We start from the raw sequence: 17,228 nt of genomic DNA on the forward strand, positions 1-17,228 counted from the left end.
TTTTCGAAGCTTTACAGATGTCTTATGTAATGCTCTTGTGTTTTTGCCCTTATGAAGGTTTTAGCGGGTTTTGGAAGGGTTTTTTTAAACCCACATCTGTAACTATGACTCCAGTACTACAAAAGTCCACCCTATGTTTCCTTGTATGCCAACAAGGCTGTAAGGAAGTTAGCTTGTGGAAGAGTTTGGTGTAAGTTATGGTGACCATACACAATTCGATTTTATTATCTGATTGATGTGCAATTGGAAAACAAATCGATTAGACATAACTTCTCTTCCAATTGATATAGACTCAATTTAACCACTTCAGTACTGGGCACTTTCACCCCCTTTCCTGCCCAGGCTTATTTTCAGCTTTCAGCGCTGTAGCACTTTGAACGACAATTGCACAGCCTTGTAATGCCGTACCCATATGAAATTACAATATTTTTTTTTTCAACAGATAGAGATTTCCTTAGGTGATATTTAATCAATGATGTTTTACATTTTTTGCTAAACAAATGGAAAAAGACCAAATTTTTTTTGTAAAAAAAGAAGTTTCTTAGTTTCTGTTTTAAAATTTTGCAAATATGTAATTTTTCTTCATTACTGATGTGCGCTGGTGAGGCTGCACTGATGGGCACTGACGAGGCCGCACTGATGGTCTCTGATGGTTTATGATGAGGCGGCACTGATGGGCACTGGCGAGACGGCACTGATGGGCACTGGTAAGGCCGCATTGATGGGCACTGGTGAGGTGGCACTGATGGGCACTGGCGAGATGTCACTGATGGGCACTGGCGAGGCCGCACTGATGGGCACTGGCGAGGCCGCACTGATGGGCACTGGCGAGGCCGCACTGATGGGCACTGGCGAGGCTGCACTGATGGGCACTGGTGAGGCCGCACTGATGGGCCCTAAAAAGCTGTACTGATGGGCACCGATAAGCAAAACTGGTAAGCTGCACTGATGGGGCTGCACTGATAATTAGGGCACTGATGATCCGTGCCCTGATTATCAGTGGAAATGTATTCTGTCAGGATTAACGGTAATGGGCTCTCCTTTCCTCGCAGAGTGACAGCATGTGAGGAAAGGAAATGCAGAACACTGGCGTTTGTTAACATGGGGTCAGCTGTGATTGGACACAGCTGATCACATGGTTAAGGGTGCTGTGATTAACCCTTTACCTTGATCTTTGATCAGCTGTGTCCAGAAGGACTTAGCGGTCACAGACCACACCTGTTTCTCTCCCCAGGGGGTGCACGGGAGGCACTTTCTGGGATGATGTCTATAGATGCCCTCCCAGAACTGCACTGTAGCCATCTTTCTACTATGGTACGGTAATGAGGTGGTTAAATTGAATCTAGTCAGTCGGCCAGGATGGAAAATTGTCGATTGTTTTCCATCAATCAGCAGCACCAAGATCATTTGGTTATAAAATTGACTGCATTTTGATTGATCAGAATATGAGGTTACCTGATGGAAAAAGAGATATTGCATCTTCCAAGTATCGGTCAGATTCCACTCCTCCATGTATGGCCTATTAGTATAGACATATACAGTATATGGCCATTATTATGGCCCAACTATTCCTGCCCTTTCCTCCCCTCTCCTCCATTCGTAGGAGCTGTACTATAGCTGCTATGAATGAAACACGATCGATGAATGGAGGACAAGCAATTTATTGAAAGGTCCCTCCCTCCATTTGATTGCTTTTCATTGATGGAAGCTATAGTACGTTTTCTATGAATGGAGGATAGTGGTGGAAAGGTCAAGCATGGTTGGAAAAACTTGATGAATACCTATCTCAGCTCTTAATAATCCTCACTGCACAGGAAGTTTGAGACACTGGAGTAGAGGGGCATGAGAGGAGGAAGATTTCAAGGAATGCAGGAGCCAGCAGCACAAGGGACACATCATATTGATAGCAAGTAATGTCCTCTGTGCTGATTTTTTTTAACTAAACTTTAGCTTTAAAGTGTTACTAAACCCATAGCAGTAAAATCAGTCTGTATATGCAGTAAAACATGCTTATTATACTCACTGTGGAACCGAAAGTGTTAATCCTCCAGCCTCAGTAAAAAGGCTGTTTGATCCTGTCTTCTCTGATCCTCCCCTTCTTCTACTGTCCCCAATCCATCTGCTGATAGTACAGAGCTCTAGGAGTCACTCTGCACATGCTTAGTTTGGTGTGTATTGCTAGAGAATTTTTTCTTTTCTTTGGGACAGTGTATGCGATCAGCACAGGGCCAATCAGCACTGTCCAGACAGAGGATCAGGGGTCATGCAGCCTAATAGGACAGTTAGAGCAGAATGAAAACTCCTCCTACAAGATTAACCAGAGCTCAGCAGGACACTGATAGAAATCACAAGCCTGCTATATACTGCTGATAAGAAAAAGTATTTAGCAGTTTATATTTACTAAAATAATTACATTTCCATGTTCTGGGTACTGTGGGAGACCAGATATAGGGAATGCAGGATCTGGGGTTTAGTAACACATTAAGCATACAGGTATAGCAGTGCTGTCTGAGCACAGAAGCACATATACAACAGTATATCATTTCAACACTAAAACCTTCATCATTGGGATAACAGAGAACTGTGCTGTTCTATAATAATGTAGTGTCAATTTAAACCATAGCTCCAAGTTTGGAGCAGGGTAGTTTAACAATACTATTCTAAATCTCATTATTCCCCTTGTATGTCCCATCTGCTTGCACAGACTCTTGAAGTATCTAATATTTAGGCCAAAACGTATTCTGATCCATCTCATTGGTGTACCTACCCTAAATAAGTGCATAGGATTTATTCTATATAAAAGTTATAGAGTCTACAAACTATGGTATAGATATTTAAAAATTGATCAATCCTGATGTACTGACTGCCTACCTAATTTCTTGATGCCCTAAAATGCCAAGACAGTACAAATACCCCCCAAGTGACCTCTTTTTGGAAAGTAGACAGCCCAAGGTATTTAGTAAAAGGCATGGTGAGTTTGTTGAAGTTGCCATTTTTTTGTCACAATTTTTTGGAAAGTGAAGAAAATAAAGTTAAAAAAATTAAAAAATGAGATGCTCAGGATTTTTTGACACTATAAGCCATTATAAGCAATCATTTTTATGAATGGCATCCAATCATGTGCCATTATGTACAATTGTGATAACTGTGATTGGTCCCAGCTATCACTTGGTACAGGTGTGCTGTGATTGGTCCTGTCTGTACCATGTGATAACTGTGACCAATCACAGAGATCACAATAGTACACAATGAATGGCTATGAATGAAAGCCATTCATTGTGTACATTTGACATATGATTGCTGATTGGTCACAGTGATCACATGGTACCAGGGCCAGCCTAGTACACTGAGCTGTCATCTGCTGTGTCTGGCCGACACAGCGGGTGACAGATTGTGCTGCTACATGGCCCATAGGGCGGCACAAAGCATGCAACTGGGAGGATGTCATATGACATCTACCCAGAGTAACAGTGCTCCCACTTAGCTGTCATTTGATTATAGGCCGGGCAGGAGGTGGTTGAAGCGAAACAAAACCCTGCTATCCTTTACAACCAATCAAGCTGCCTCTCAGCCTCTGATTGATCTGCAGTTGCTGTGGTGCTGCACATGTGATCAGCTATGATACCAGCCAATTGATGGCTTGACAGATCAGTTAATAGCAAACAAAAGCACGTTAGTAACTCTAACAAGTATTGTTTAATATTTAACAGTTAAATCAGTGGGTTTAGTTCTGCTTTAAAAAATAAAAATATGGAAGCTGCCAATGTTGAAACATTTGTAAGGGTGTAAACTCCGGAATTGTCAGCCTAATTCTTGCTTTATTACCTAGTGAGTTACTGACCTGGAAAACAACATGTAGGCAGGAGTGCAGACTGGTCAGACCTTGCTTGCTGATTACTCATTCCAGGTCAGTGATGTAGTAGGTAGTGAAGTTCAGATGATGGCTATGGAGACTGCACCTTCGAAAACAAGTCTGCGATGGCAGCTCAATATTTCTTACCTCATGGATTTACTTTAGGCTTTTCTTCGGATGCCAAGGTTTTGACAGTCCGGAAACCTACTGGTGGATGAATTGGCTGCAGCAGATTATTAGTGTGTAGCCAGCTCAGTGGGGGCGGGTCTAATGGGAACGATTTATTACTGTCTGCCAACTGCTGGGAACTATGTTGATGCTATACACATTTATGATGATTGTATTTTTTGCATTACAGTGCCGCGAATTATTGTTTTGGGCCCACCTGCATCAGGAAAACACACTATAGTAAGTATATGAAGATTTAAAACCATTGCAAATCAGTATATCTATGAAAATGTCAGTACATTGATTTTCAGCTCTTGGAAAAAATAAAAAAGTAAAGGGAGCCCCACAGCTCCAACCTCTAACACTAAACTGACCCTTTTGCTTAACCCTTTCCACACCAGAACCTTAAAATCTTATGTAACCCCTAAATTAAAGTGGTTGTAAGCCCATACATATGCTCTCGGACATGACTAGCATCAGGTGATACACAGGGATGAAAGAAATCCTCCTGTATAGGTTGTATCTGTTTATCTGCAGCGCTCTCTCCTGTACAGATGTTCAAAGATAAAGGCTGTGAACAGATCAAGGCTATTTTTCAGGTCCAGAAGGCAAGGGGTGGGGAACTGACATCAGACACTAAACAGCATAGAGCAGGAAGCTGAGTGTAATTTGAGACCTGAGTGGAGGGAATGGCCACACCCACCTCTATACAGTCCCATAGGGAAAACAGGCACAGCTGAGGCTGTCAGTGCCCTCTGTGGGCTGGAGGGGGCTGGGGCTATCTACTACGACCTGTCAGAAGTGACTCATGCAGGTAGCAGAGCGAAGACAGAGCAGACAGAAAACACAATCTGTGCTTTGGATTGAGGCTAGTACACATTATAGATGTATATGCTTTGTTATTTTTCATTTCAGAGGCTTATAACCACTATAACCTTTAAGGCCTCGTGCACAATGGGCCTAAAAAAAAAATAAGCTTGCTTTAAAGGGCATTTCACCTTTTTTTGTTTCAGCCTGTAAAAGCACATCCATGCACACATAGACATTTATAGACGGAAACAAAAAAAACTTTAAAAGTGTGTTCAGGAGAGGTGCTGAGAAGCAGAAAAACACATCTAAACGTGCCTAAACAGTAGACAAGTTTAGGTGCTTTTGAGCGTTGCTGCATTCCAATGGCCACAAATAAATTAATATTCTGGCCAACAGAACCCATTAATGCTCAAAAGCTTGAAGTGCCTAAGCACATGTGCAATATATGGCTTTAGGAACCATTTTTAAGCAGCTTTTCTCCTGCCAGGAGGAAAGATGCTCAGAGGGGCTAAACAGATGCCCTGTGTGCATAAGGGCTAACACTTAAAACGGAACTAAAACTATCAATTTAACGGTTTTCCAAAAAGGTTACATTCAAGGCATGCCGTGAATGATAACTGTCATAGTTGCTTATGCTCTCAACTGAACTGTAAAATGGCTAGTGCCATAACTAATCACGTGTGCAGCCCTATAGCAATTGCAGGTCAAACAGAGGCAAAGATGGCAGCTTCCTCGGCTATAAAGGATAGGAGGGTTTAGTTCCACTTTACCGTCCTCCCAACACTTAAAGTGTTACTAAGTCAAGGACCCTGCATTCACTATATCTGGTCTCCCACAGTACACACAACATGGAAATACAATTATTTTAGTAAATATAAACTGCTAAATACCTTTTCTCATCAGCAGTTAGAGCAGTCTTGTGACTTCTATCAGTGTTCAACAGAGCACATGTTAAATCTTGTAGGAGGAGTTTTCTTTCTGCTATAAGAGGATGCAAAATCCCTGACCTCTGTCTGGACAGTGCTGATTTGCCCTATGCTGATCACTTGCACCCTCCCAAGGAAAAAAAAAAACCTCTCTAGCAATACATACTAAACTGAGCATGTGCAGTGTGTCTCCACATGATATGCCTTATCAGGAGATAAGAGGGAGACACTTGAAGAAGAGAAGGATCAGAGAAGTCAGGGTCAGACAGCATTTTTAAACAATGTGGAGGATTAACCCTTAGGTTCCACAGGGAGTATAACAAGCATGCTATACTGCAGATACAGACTGATTTTATTGATGTGGGTTTAGGAACACTTTAACCTTTTAACTTATTTGTGAAACTTAACTTTTACCTTACCCTAACTTTTAACACAATTGTAAAAATGTACTTTTAACCTCAATACTAATACCTAGCCTAACACTTATTCTCTAAAACTCAATCCCAACCTTAACCTTTTATCCTATCCCAAGTCCACCTGTTGCTTGATATCTCAGAGACACAGCCACAGACACTGGGTTAGCACCTAGGTTATTGTGGTTCCTTCATCATGGACATGCTGATCCCCTCCCCTGTCCATGCCCAATCTATGAGTTCCCTACAGGAGAAGATCCTTGCTTAGCAATGGCAAAATACAGGCGTTCGAGAGTAGGAACACATGGGGCAAAAAGAGAGAATCCCGCTGAAGTTCCTCTTAGGTTGAAAGCTGTTCCCTTGTCCTACAGCACTGGTACTGCTTCATTCCCCTGATTCAGGTTCCCTCACAGATGTTCAACATGCGGCCTGTCTGACTAATGCAGGCCATAGATGGGTCGAAAATCGGCCGATTTTTTGGCTGAAAATAAAATCGGCCGATTTTCGGATCGTTAGTGGGCTAATTGTTCGGCCGTTTTTCGGTATTTTGGCAGATTTTTTTTATCGGTAAAGTTGGAAAAAAATCGGCTGATTTTGCCGATCGGCCGATTTTCGCGGCAATGATGGGCAAATCGGCCGATCTTTTTACCGATAAAAAAATCTGCACATGAGCAGTGACCTGCAAGAGGAAGACAAAAAGAAGAGGAAAAAAAAAGAAGAGGATGAAGAAGAAGAGGAGGAAGAAGAAGAAGAAGAGGAGGAAGCAGAGGAAGAAGAGGATGAAGAAGAAGAAGAGGATGAAGAAGAAGAAGAGGATGAAGAAAAGCAAGAAGAAGAGGAGGAAGAAGAAGAATAGGAAGCAGAAGAGGATGAAGAAAAAGAAGAGGATGAAGAAGAGGAAGAGGCAGAAGAAGAAGAAGAGGATGAAGAAGAAGACGAGGATGAAGAAGATGAAGAAGAGGATGAAGAAGAGGAAGGAGAAGAGGAAGAAGAAGAAAAGGATGAAGAAGAAGAGGATGAAGAAGAAGAGGATGAAGAAGAGGATGAAGAAGAAGAGGATGAAGAAGAAGAGGATGAAGAAGAAGAGGATGAAGAAGAAGAGGATGAAGAAGAAGAGGATGAAGAAGAAGAGGATGAGGAAGAAGAGGATGAGGAAGAAGAGGATGAGGAAGAAGAGGATGAAGAAGAAGAGGATGAAGAAGAAAAAGAAGAAGAGGATGATGAAGAGGATGATGAAGAGGATGATGAAGAGGATGATGAAGAGGATGATGAAGAGGATGATGAAGAGGATGATGAAGAGGATGATGAAGAGGATGATGAAGAGGATGATGAAGAGGATGATGAAGAGGATGATGAAGAGGATGATGAAGAAGAGGATGAAGATGAAGAAGAAGAGGATGAAGAGGATGAAGAGGATGAAGAGGATGAAGAAGAAGAATAGGATGAAGAGGAAGAAGAAGAAGAGGAAGAAGAAGAAGAGGATGAAGAGGATGAAGAGGATGAAGAGGATGAAGAAGAAGAATAGGAAGAAGAGGAAGAAGAAGAAGAAGAAGAAGAATAGGATGAAGAAGAAGAATAGGATGAAGAAGAAGAAGAGGATGAAGAGGATGAAGAGGAAGAAGAGGATGAAGAGGAAGAAGAGGATGAAGAAGAAGAAGAGGATGAAGAAGAAGAAGAGGATGAAGAAGAAGAAGAGGATGAAGAAGAAGAAGAGGATGAAGAAGAAGAAGAGGATGAAGAAGAAGAAGAGGATGAAGAGGAAGAAGAAGAAGAATAGGATGAAGAAGAAGAAGAAGAAGAAGAGGATGAAGAAGAAGAAGTAGAAGAAGAGGATGAAGAAGAAGAAGTAGAAGAAGAAGAAGAAGAGGATGAAGAAGATGAAGAAGAGGATGAAGAAGAAGAGGAATTCCAGTCCGGCAAAAAGTGTCCCTGCAGAGAGCTCCGCTATTTCTTTAACAGTTCCTTGACATTTATAGCGGCTGCAACAATGTATCTATTTGTTTCCGAATAAAAACATCTGTATCCTAAATGGATACAAATAGATACATTGTTGCAGCCGCTATAAATGTCAAGGAACTGTCAAAGAAATAGCGGAGCTCTCTGCAGGGACACTTTTTGCCAGCTGTAGACGGGATGAAAATCGGCCGATTTTTTTTTTTACCGTTGCTGGTAACGTCGGCCGCTTGAACGACCGATTTTTCGTTTTTTTAAAGAAAAATCGGCCGATTTTCGACCCATCTGTGGCCTGCATAAGGCAGAATTCTCTGCCACTTAGCTTAATTTATTCCAGAGGCTATCGTCACTACTGGATTCATTGATTGCTAACAGCTGTAAATGCTTTTCTGCCTCTTCTCCCCTGATTATATTCATGGGTTACAACTTGAATTGTCCAACTTATTTACATGTGCAGAAGGCAAAGGGGACTCGAACATCTTAGTGGAGACTGCTGAAGGTACTTTGGGAATTTAATTCTTCAGCTTCTTGCAATGCTGCCTATGGTGGACTGAGGTAGTGCATACTAGTCTCTGGCTAGACACATCTGGCAAACTGGACCGGAGAACTCAGTAGTGAATTTCCCCTGATAAAGATGATTCTATTCTTTCTGCAACATTACAGATTTTGCTGTCAGCCCTATTATTGTTCATAGACACCATGTTGAATGTGATTCATCAAATCTCAAAACTGTCCTTACTTTCTATGCATATGCGCAGAATTTTATGGTTTAGAGCTTGGTCAGCTGATCAAGCCCAGGAAAGGTATCGTTTACGAATGCCGTTCGAAAGGGAGCTCCTATTTGGAAAATCCTTGAGGAGTACATTGAGGCAGTTACAGAAGGAAGGGGGTTTCTACCCCACTATCATCAATCACATCACCCTATTGATTTATTTGTCCTCCTCTACCTTACAGCTATGATCTGTATGCCCCCTCCATGTGTCATCATCTACTGCAGGTCCATCCTTTCTTTGCGAGCCCTTCATCTTTAAGAAAACTGGACCTGCTGAGAAGCCTTCTTCACTCTGAAGGTTTGCTTTCCACCCCAGTATTCCCTGTTTGCTCGGCATGCTTCTGTACCACTGAGTCACAGCCTGGAAGTAACATCTGACAGGTAGTGCAAAGGAGGTGCAAGAGTGAACTGAGAATGCTATTATGTATTAGGATAATTAAACAAAACCTGTGCCCACTTTAATCAGAAGTTACTATCAGAATCCCTCCTTACATCAGTAGACCTCCTCAGTGTTCCCCCTCACTTTGGGGTTCCTATAAGAGTCCACCCTTATATCAGGTGTCTTCATCAGAGTGCACCCTTACATCAATTTCCCATCCAAAGTGCCTCCTTAAATCAACTATCCCCATCAGAGTCCCCCTTGCTCCAATTTTCCCACTCAAGTCTCATGGATTGGTTGGATGCACTCCCAGAGATCTTGAGGTGGAGGGGTGGCACAAGTAAAATCTGGGGGGATTTAGTCCACCCCAGCACCCCCCTAGATCCGGGCCAAGTTTCAGTGCTTTGATAAAAAAACAAAGCAAAGGAAGCCTGTACCATCTATGAGTTGTAGTTCCTGTGCAGCCTGCAGCTTTTTTCCTGCTGGTTTTTATAAGATGGATACTCAATGTTTGCAATTGGCACAACATGCACAATATGTACAAACTGAAAACAATATGCATAGAAACTAGAAACACAACACATGTAAAATCGGGAGCAAAACAGATAATTGGGAAGAAGAAAACATGAAAACCAGAAGAAAAACAAATGTGTATTTAAAACCACTAACAGTACCTTTACAATATGATATGGAGTCATACCTTTTACAATATATTTTTAGAAAAAAAAAAAGTAGGAAAGAGTAATCATTTAAAAAGCCGAACTTTCATAGACGTTGTTCTTCTAATAAATTGGCTGCTTGAATGGGAAATGGGTGCCCTTTAAATGATTTATGAAACCCATGCAACTGATTTTTTTTAGTGTTTTCATACAACTATCATCACATTCACCCATCCAGGGTTAAGAATTCCAGCACCTCCAACCCTCCTGTGTCCTCCCTTCGTACACAACAGAGGGATAGTGCTGTGTTTAAACATACATTTGTTCCTAGATCATTTATTTAAAGCACGAGCTGGAAGAGGTAGAGGTTCACTTGGCATGGAAAGAAAAAGCTCTTTGAAACCTATTTTCTTTTGCAAAAAGTTGGACTCTTCTCCTCTTCTCCCCCGCAGGCAAAGATGCTATGTAAGCGTATGAATGCCACTCACCTTTCTCCAGAGAATATGTTGTCAAATGATGTCTCAACGCTGGTGGAAGAAGCCCGATCGTACAAAGATAAAGGCCAGGTAGAGCTGCTGAAACTTATGCATTATTTCCAAACACGACTGAAAGAAAAAGCACATATCATTTATATGTATAGCAGTGTTTTTGTAAATAGCACCACAGTCCTATACAGTTTACTTGTATATCTAAGTGTATACATAATTTTATATATATATATATATATATATATATATATATATATATATATATATATATATATATATATATATATATATATATATATATATATATATATATATATATACACACACACACACACACAAATGTGTATACAATATGTTTCTATTGTAAATTAAGGTTAAAAGAAAAAAAGTGATTGTGACCCTTTAAACCAGTGGTTCTCAAGCTTCCTAATACCGTGACCCTTTAATACAGTTCCTCATGTTGTGGTGACCCCCAACCATAAAATTATTTACCCAGTAATTATAATTCATGAAGTGTCGTTTTACCTCCAATACTGCTGCTTTCAACACAGTAGCTGCTTTTAACAGAGTAGCTGCTTTCAACACAGCAGCTGCTCTTTACACAGTAGCTGCTCTTTACACATCAGAAATATGTGTTTTCCCATGGTCTTAGGCGACCCCTGTGAAAGGGTCGTTTGACCCCCAAAGGGGTCGCGACCCACAGGTTGAGAACCACTGCTTTAAACCAATAAGGAAAAACACACGGATAAGCTAAGTCAAACCTTGGCAGCACTAAATGTCCTGTAATGTATTTAACCCTTTTGTTGCTAATGCCAGAGTACGTATGTCCGCACATTTTTACATACACACCTGAAGGCTGATTAAACACTTCACAAGCCGACCGTGGACTTTTAGATGGAAGTGATCTGGCAGCTGTACAGTTGTGGAATTGCTTTCACAACCCCTTGACCCAATTAGGCACCTGCCACCTTCATATTTCCTGGGCTCCACTTTCCCACCTGCAGGCCCAGGACTGGCATGGCGGCTTTCACCAATTAGAAGGAAGGGAAACAATTGAACATTCTCTGATCTTTCCTAGCTAGCCTGGAAGCGATGTGTATTACGTCACTTTTGATTTTAGGCATCACTTTCCGCAGCCACTGTGGCCGGGAAAGGTGAATGGAGCACGATCCCTGCTTCATTAGCACGAGCCAAGGGCAGGGGAGACATTAGCAGTCTATTAGACCCCTGATTTCTCTGTGAAGAGAAGCTGTCACAGCAAAATGTCAGCCCCCTTATGTCATGGCATTAAAGCTAAGCAGAAAACAAGTATAGAACAATAAAGTTACACTAAACCACTCAAAACCCTCCAGGTTTACATATGAATACATTGATTGTGCTATATGTTATACACTCACTGGCCACTTTGTTAGGTACACCTTGCTAGTACTGGGTTGGACCCCCTTTTGCCTTCAGAACTGCCTTAATTCTTTGTGGCATAGATTCAACAAGGTGTTGGAAACATTCCTCAGAAAATTTGGACCATGTTGATCTGAAATACTGACTGTTGCCTTTCTATCATCTCGAACCAGTCTGCCCATTCTCCTCTGCCCTCTGACATCAACAAGGCATTTTTGTCCACAAAACTGCCCCTCACTGGTTATTTTCTCTTTTTCGGACCATTCTCTGTAAATCCTAGAGATGGTTGTGTGAAAATCCCAGTAGATCAGCAGTTTTTGAAATACTCAGTCCAGCCCGCTTGGCACCAACAACCATGCCACGTTCAAAGTCAGTTAAATCCCCATTCTTCCACATTCCGATGCTCAGTTTGAACTTCAGCAAGTTGTCTTCACCACATGTAGATGTCTAAATTCATTGAGTTGCTGCCATGTAATTGGCTGATTAGCAATTTGTGTTACCAAGCAATTGAACAGGTGTACCTAATAAAGTGGCCGGTGAGTGTATATCACCGTGCACATAATAGATTGCTTTTGCACTAAACTTAGTTGTAGTGTATTTTTTGCTGAAGATATGCATTCTAAAAACCATTTTTCTAATACCTTGTGAGTTAAAAAATTAAAAATACCCCCATTTTATTCTTCAGGGTCTCTGCTTTCAGAAAATATTTGGGGGATTTAAGTAATCTTCAGGCCTAAAATGCGTATTTTATCACTTGTGAACAAACAATAAAAAACAGCTCTTAAAGATTTAAAGCAAGCCTGTAGTAAATGAAAGCTCTGAATGCTGACATTTCATTTTGAAAATAATAGTTCCCTGACTGTTATGCTGATCTAACAGGTTCATTACCTTCTAATCACCAACTTGGAACATATATGCAGATCAGTAGCTATAAATTTCTTGGTCTGCATGCTTGTTCCAGGTCAGAGTATCAAAGTACTGAAGAAAAGATAGACACCTAGCATGTTAAGAAGATAGTTGGCGGTTGTGACCTGCACATTTCTCCCAGCATACGTCCTCTTAGAGACAGGTAGATTAAAGCTAGCCATACATGGATCCAAGTTTGTAAGTGCAGCCTCCATATTGCTATCAGCACAGGCTTCCTTTAAAAAGGACCTGTACTGATGAAGCTGTGGCCAAAAAAGCAGGCAGATGGTCAAGGACTAGTCACCTGCATTGCTTGTGGTCTTCATGCAGTTGACCTTTTCCCCATTACTGACTTACTATATCTAGATCTGCACTGTGTCTGTGTATGGAGGTGACAATCTTGGTAGAGGAGAAATAATTTTCTTCTTCATGTCAGAGCTGCACCCCCAGAGCTGCACACCTGTCAAAATTATGTACATTGCAGCACCCAGTGTTGTTCACATAGTCGCATTAGCATCGTCTCACACTGCGTCATATCAAAAATGCCCTGTTGTTTGCCAGGGTTTACTGTTCCCAAAGTGCTTCTATTGATTTCAGCATAAATGTCCCTGTGGCGTTTACAGCGGTTTTGATATCCATTTAGAAAATGTTATTAGCCAAGATGATAATACAAACATCCATACAATCTGAAAAGCCTAATTTTTTAATGTGACACAAACACATAAAAATGCGTTGGAAAAAATGCCATTAATGTGTCTTAATGCATTAGATGCCGTAATGGGCATTCAAAATATTTTGTCCAAATGAGCCCTTATATTGCAGGTCTTCAGGTACAGCTTCTTCTCCAGCAAGGAAGACAGTGAGCTGCACAGTAATGAGAACAAGAAATCGCATCCAAATCTCCTGAGGCTAGCAGTCAGAGGCAGCAGTGCCTTAGATTTCACACTGCAGTTATACATCTGAGTCTGCTAGGAAGTGCACTGCCATTTTTCAGTCGTAATTCAGGATTAAAGGCATATTTTTCAGTCCTTGACAATGCCAGTTTAGATTAGTAACCCTTAGGCATGTCCCATTATAGTAATCAGGGCTTTTTTTTCAGAGAATAGGTGCAGGAACTCCCTCTTCTGAGTCACCTTTGTCTCCACCCCCTATCCACCTTCAAGAAATTGTCCCTTGGTTCCACCTCTTAACCACCTCCCAGCACTGCCCTTTTTAGATTCCAATAGTTCTTACTGAACAATATTTTCAAATTAACAGATATAACAAATTAACAAAAGTCATATCACAAAAGGTAGGTTTTGGCACAACTCACAAGAACATGGGTTGTCGGATATAAAGCACGCAACAGGAAACCGGGGGCTCCGTAGAATAGAAATTGGATAACCCAAATAGAAAAGTCCACATCATTTATCAAACCATATACAGTGGGGCAAAAAAGTATTTAGTCAGCCACCAATTGTGCAAGTTCTCCCACTTAAAAACATGAGAGAGGCCTGTAATTGGCATCATAGGTAGACCTCAACTATGAGTGACAAAATGAGAAAAAAAATCCAGACAATCACATTGGCTGATTTGGAAAGAATTTATTTGCAAATTATGGTGGAAAATAAGTATTTGGTCAATATCAAAAGTTCATCTCAATACTTTGTTATATATCCTTTGTTGGCAATGACAGAGGTCAAACGTTTCTTGTAAGTCTTCACAAGGTTGGCCCATTCCTCCATGCAGATCTCCTCTAGAGCAGTGATGTGTTGGGGCTGTCGCTGGGCAACACAGACTTTCAACGCTCTCCAAAGGTTTTCTATGGGGTTGAGATCTGGAGACTGGCTAGGCCACTCCAGGACCTTGAAATGCTTCTTACGAAGCCACTCCTTCGTTGCCCGGGCGGTATGTTTGGGATCATTGTCATATTGGAAGACCCAGCCACGTTTCATCTTCAACGCCCTTGCTGATGGAAGGAGGTTTGCACTCAAAATCTCACAATACATGGCCCCATTCATTCTGTCCTGTACATGGATCAGTCGTCCTGGTCCCTTTGCGGAGAAACAGCCCCAAAGCATGATGTTGCCACCCCCATGCTTCACAGTAGGTATGGTGTTCTTTGGATGCAACTCAGGGCATGGAAAGAAAAAGCTCTTTGAAACCTATTTTCTTTTGCAAAAAGTTGGACTCTTCTCCTCTTCTCCCCCGCAGGCAAAGATGCTATGTAAGCGTATGATTAATTATAATCCAGGTCCCTTAGCAGTGGTGTAGGACAATTGGGCAATTTGAGCAGCTTGAAATATGCTTGAAGATTAGGAAGGCCAATCCTGCCTCGTGGTTTGGAGGCATATAACGTCATTTGGATCATCTGAGGTTTTCTGTTGTCCCAAACAAAGCGAAGAACCTCAGCTTGTAAATGCTGCAACTCACGTCTTGGAACTGGTATCGGTAGGGTTCTGAAATAATATAGCAATCAGGGCAAAAATTTCATTTTAGTCGAGTTGATTCTGCCAAACCAGGATAAGGAATAATCAGCCCAATGACGAAGATCATCTCTAAGTTTGTTAAAAAGGTGAGGGTAGTTAGCTTGATAGAGGGTCTCAAAAGAAGCAGTTAATTGGATCCCTAAATAAGGCAAGGAGTTGCGTGCCCATTGAAAATTATAAGTATTCTGGAGCTGCCGTTACACAGAAGAGGGTAAGAAACATTAAGGGCTGTCGTTTTTTTGAGAGTTTAAAGAGAGCCCAGTAAGGTCGGAGAACTGATGCATAAAGAGACCGTAGATTTGGTAAGATGATCAAAGGGGAAGTAAGGCACATTTATGTTCCTGTTGTCCACAACGGACACCATGTATATTAGGGTGGGAATGGATCGCCATAGCTAAGGGTTTGATCGCCAAAGCGAAAAGCAATGGGGAAAGTGGACAACCCTGTCTAGTGCCGGGTTGAATTGGAAACACAGAGAATCTGTAGCCTCTAATGGAAAATTGAGCCGAGGGAGTATCGTATAGCGTGTGCAGTATAGCAAGATACAGAAGTTGTGCAAATTTGCAACTCTGTTTGGAAGGGGATTTAAGTTTAACCACATGCGATTTATCAAGCGCATGATCTAAGGCTAGATTTGAATCCCCTGCCAAAATAGCGTCGCCTTCCAGTTCAGCGAATAAAGATTTAAATAAGGATTGGAAAAAGGCCACCTGATTCGTATTAGGGACATAGTAAATCAGGAAAGTTACCAGATTTCCCCCTAAATGGCCCTTAACAAAAAGGAATCGCCCTTCCTTGTCCCTTATCACTTTAGTTTCAGTGAACGAAAGCCATCTGGAAAGACAGAGTGCTACCCCTCGCTTTTTTTCAGAGGCACACAGGGACCTATAGTGGGGAAAAAACCTGGAAGTGCTGAGAAAGGGAGCCCAGCCTTTGAACATTATGGTAGAGTAATCGGACAGAGGCATTGTTGTGTGTTAATTTAGACATGGAAAGCAATCAATATAATTATAAATAGACAGACTCACCCACCAACACAGGATATCGAGTATCCGTGATCTTCTTGGGAGTCCCTGAATGACCCTCAAATAGAAATAATAAAAGAGGTTAAGAAAGTAAAGAAAACAGAAAAAAAGAAACAAGAGATGTTGAGGCCGAGGAATGGCCAGCATCAAACTAAATGACAAAATTGTAATATACAATGTATGGTGGTAAGGTAAACAAATAACCCAGACGCAAGGTCAACGGACTAAAGAGTTTCCACCAGGGCCAAGAAATGGGGAGAGATTTTCGAGTAGAGAGAGTGCATAGACTCTTCCCGGCACTATTAGATCCACATGAAACATATATTAAAGGCTCCCGAGGCCACATGAAATGTAAAAATTGTGCAAAAAATATAAACAGTCCAAAACCAATAGAGATTTAGAGAACATTACTGCTAGGGTACAAAGTACATAGAAAAAAAGTTCAAAAACATACGCGGTGGCCAGTGCCCAAGTGTCGGGACCACTGAGAGGCCACCGCCGAAGAGAAAAATCAATTAGGTGCAAACAGAGAGTCCTCAGGTAACCCAGTGTGTGGTTTCAGATCTCTCCCTTTCTTTTTACTGACCTGGAAGCGCTGTGTAAAACATTCTCTCCTGGGTCCCCGTGTCAATGATCTGCATTCCATCAGCTTCAGGGCTGTAAAACACTATAGGAAGCAATTCCCAAGACAGGATTGGCAGGTCTGTGGAGAGGACATACAGTATGGGGAGGAGAAAAACTGAGTAACCACCAGGAGATATTGTAACACTCACAGTTAACTAAACCCAGTGATGATTGCTCTCAGTCTTTTGGCACATAGATTGTGGTCCCGCAAGCTGGAAAATCTTTGTGCAGGGTGAGGCTGAGGATGTCATTTTTGGGAATCGGTGACAGTGCGATGTGAGGTTAATCAGCCGTTTGTCACAAGTTGGTGAAAAGGGCAGTGGTCTGACCCGCGTTTGTCACAGATATCCCAAAAAAACGAGGTGGGGGGGGGGGGGGCAAACACC

The 17,228-nt window shown here is 41.7% G+C and overlaps 1 protein-coding gene across 2 annotated transcripts in view; it reads left to right on the plus strand.

Moving 5' to 3' along the window:
- AK8 (adenylate kinase 8) overlaps positions 1 to 17,228 on the plus strand; it is a 197,794-nt gene that overhangs the window by 36,669 nt on the left and 143,897 nt on the right. For both annotated transcript variants that reach the window (XM_089675084.1, XM_089675085.1), the window contains exons 3-4: positions 4,212 to 4,261; positions 10,386 to 10,499. In XM_089675084.1, coding sequence (XP_089531210.1) covers positions 4,212 to 4,261; positions 10,386 to 10,499 — 164 coding nt within the window. The remainder of the gene's footprint in view (positions 1 to 4,211; positions 4,262 to 10,385; positions 10,500 to 17,228) is intronic.

Source organism: Staurois parvus, unplaced genomic scaffold (genome assembly GCF_062004578.1).
Source record: "Staurois parvus isolate SC_StPar_1 unplaced genomic scaffold, SC_StPar_1.0 ptg000154l, whole genome shotgun sequence".
Taxonomy (NCBI): Eukaryota; Metazoa; Chordata; class Amphibia; order Anura; family Ranidae; genus Staurois; species Staurois parvus.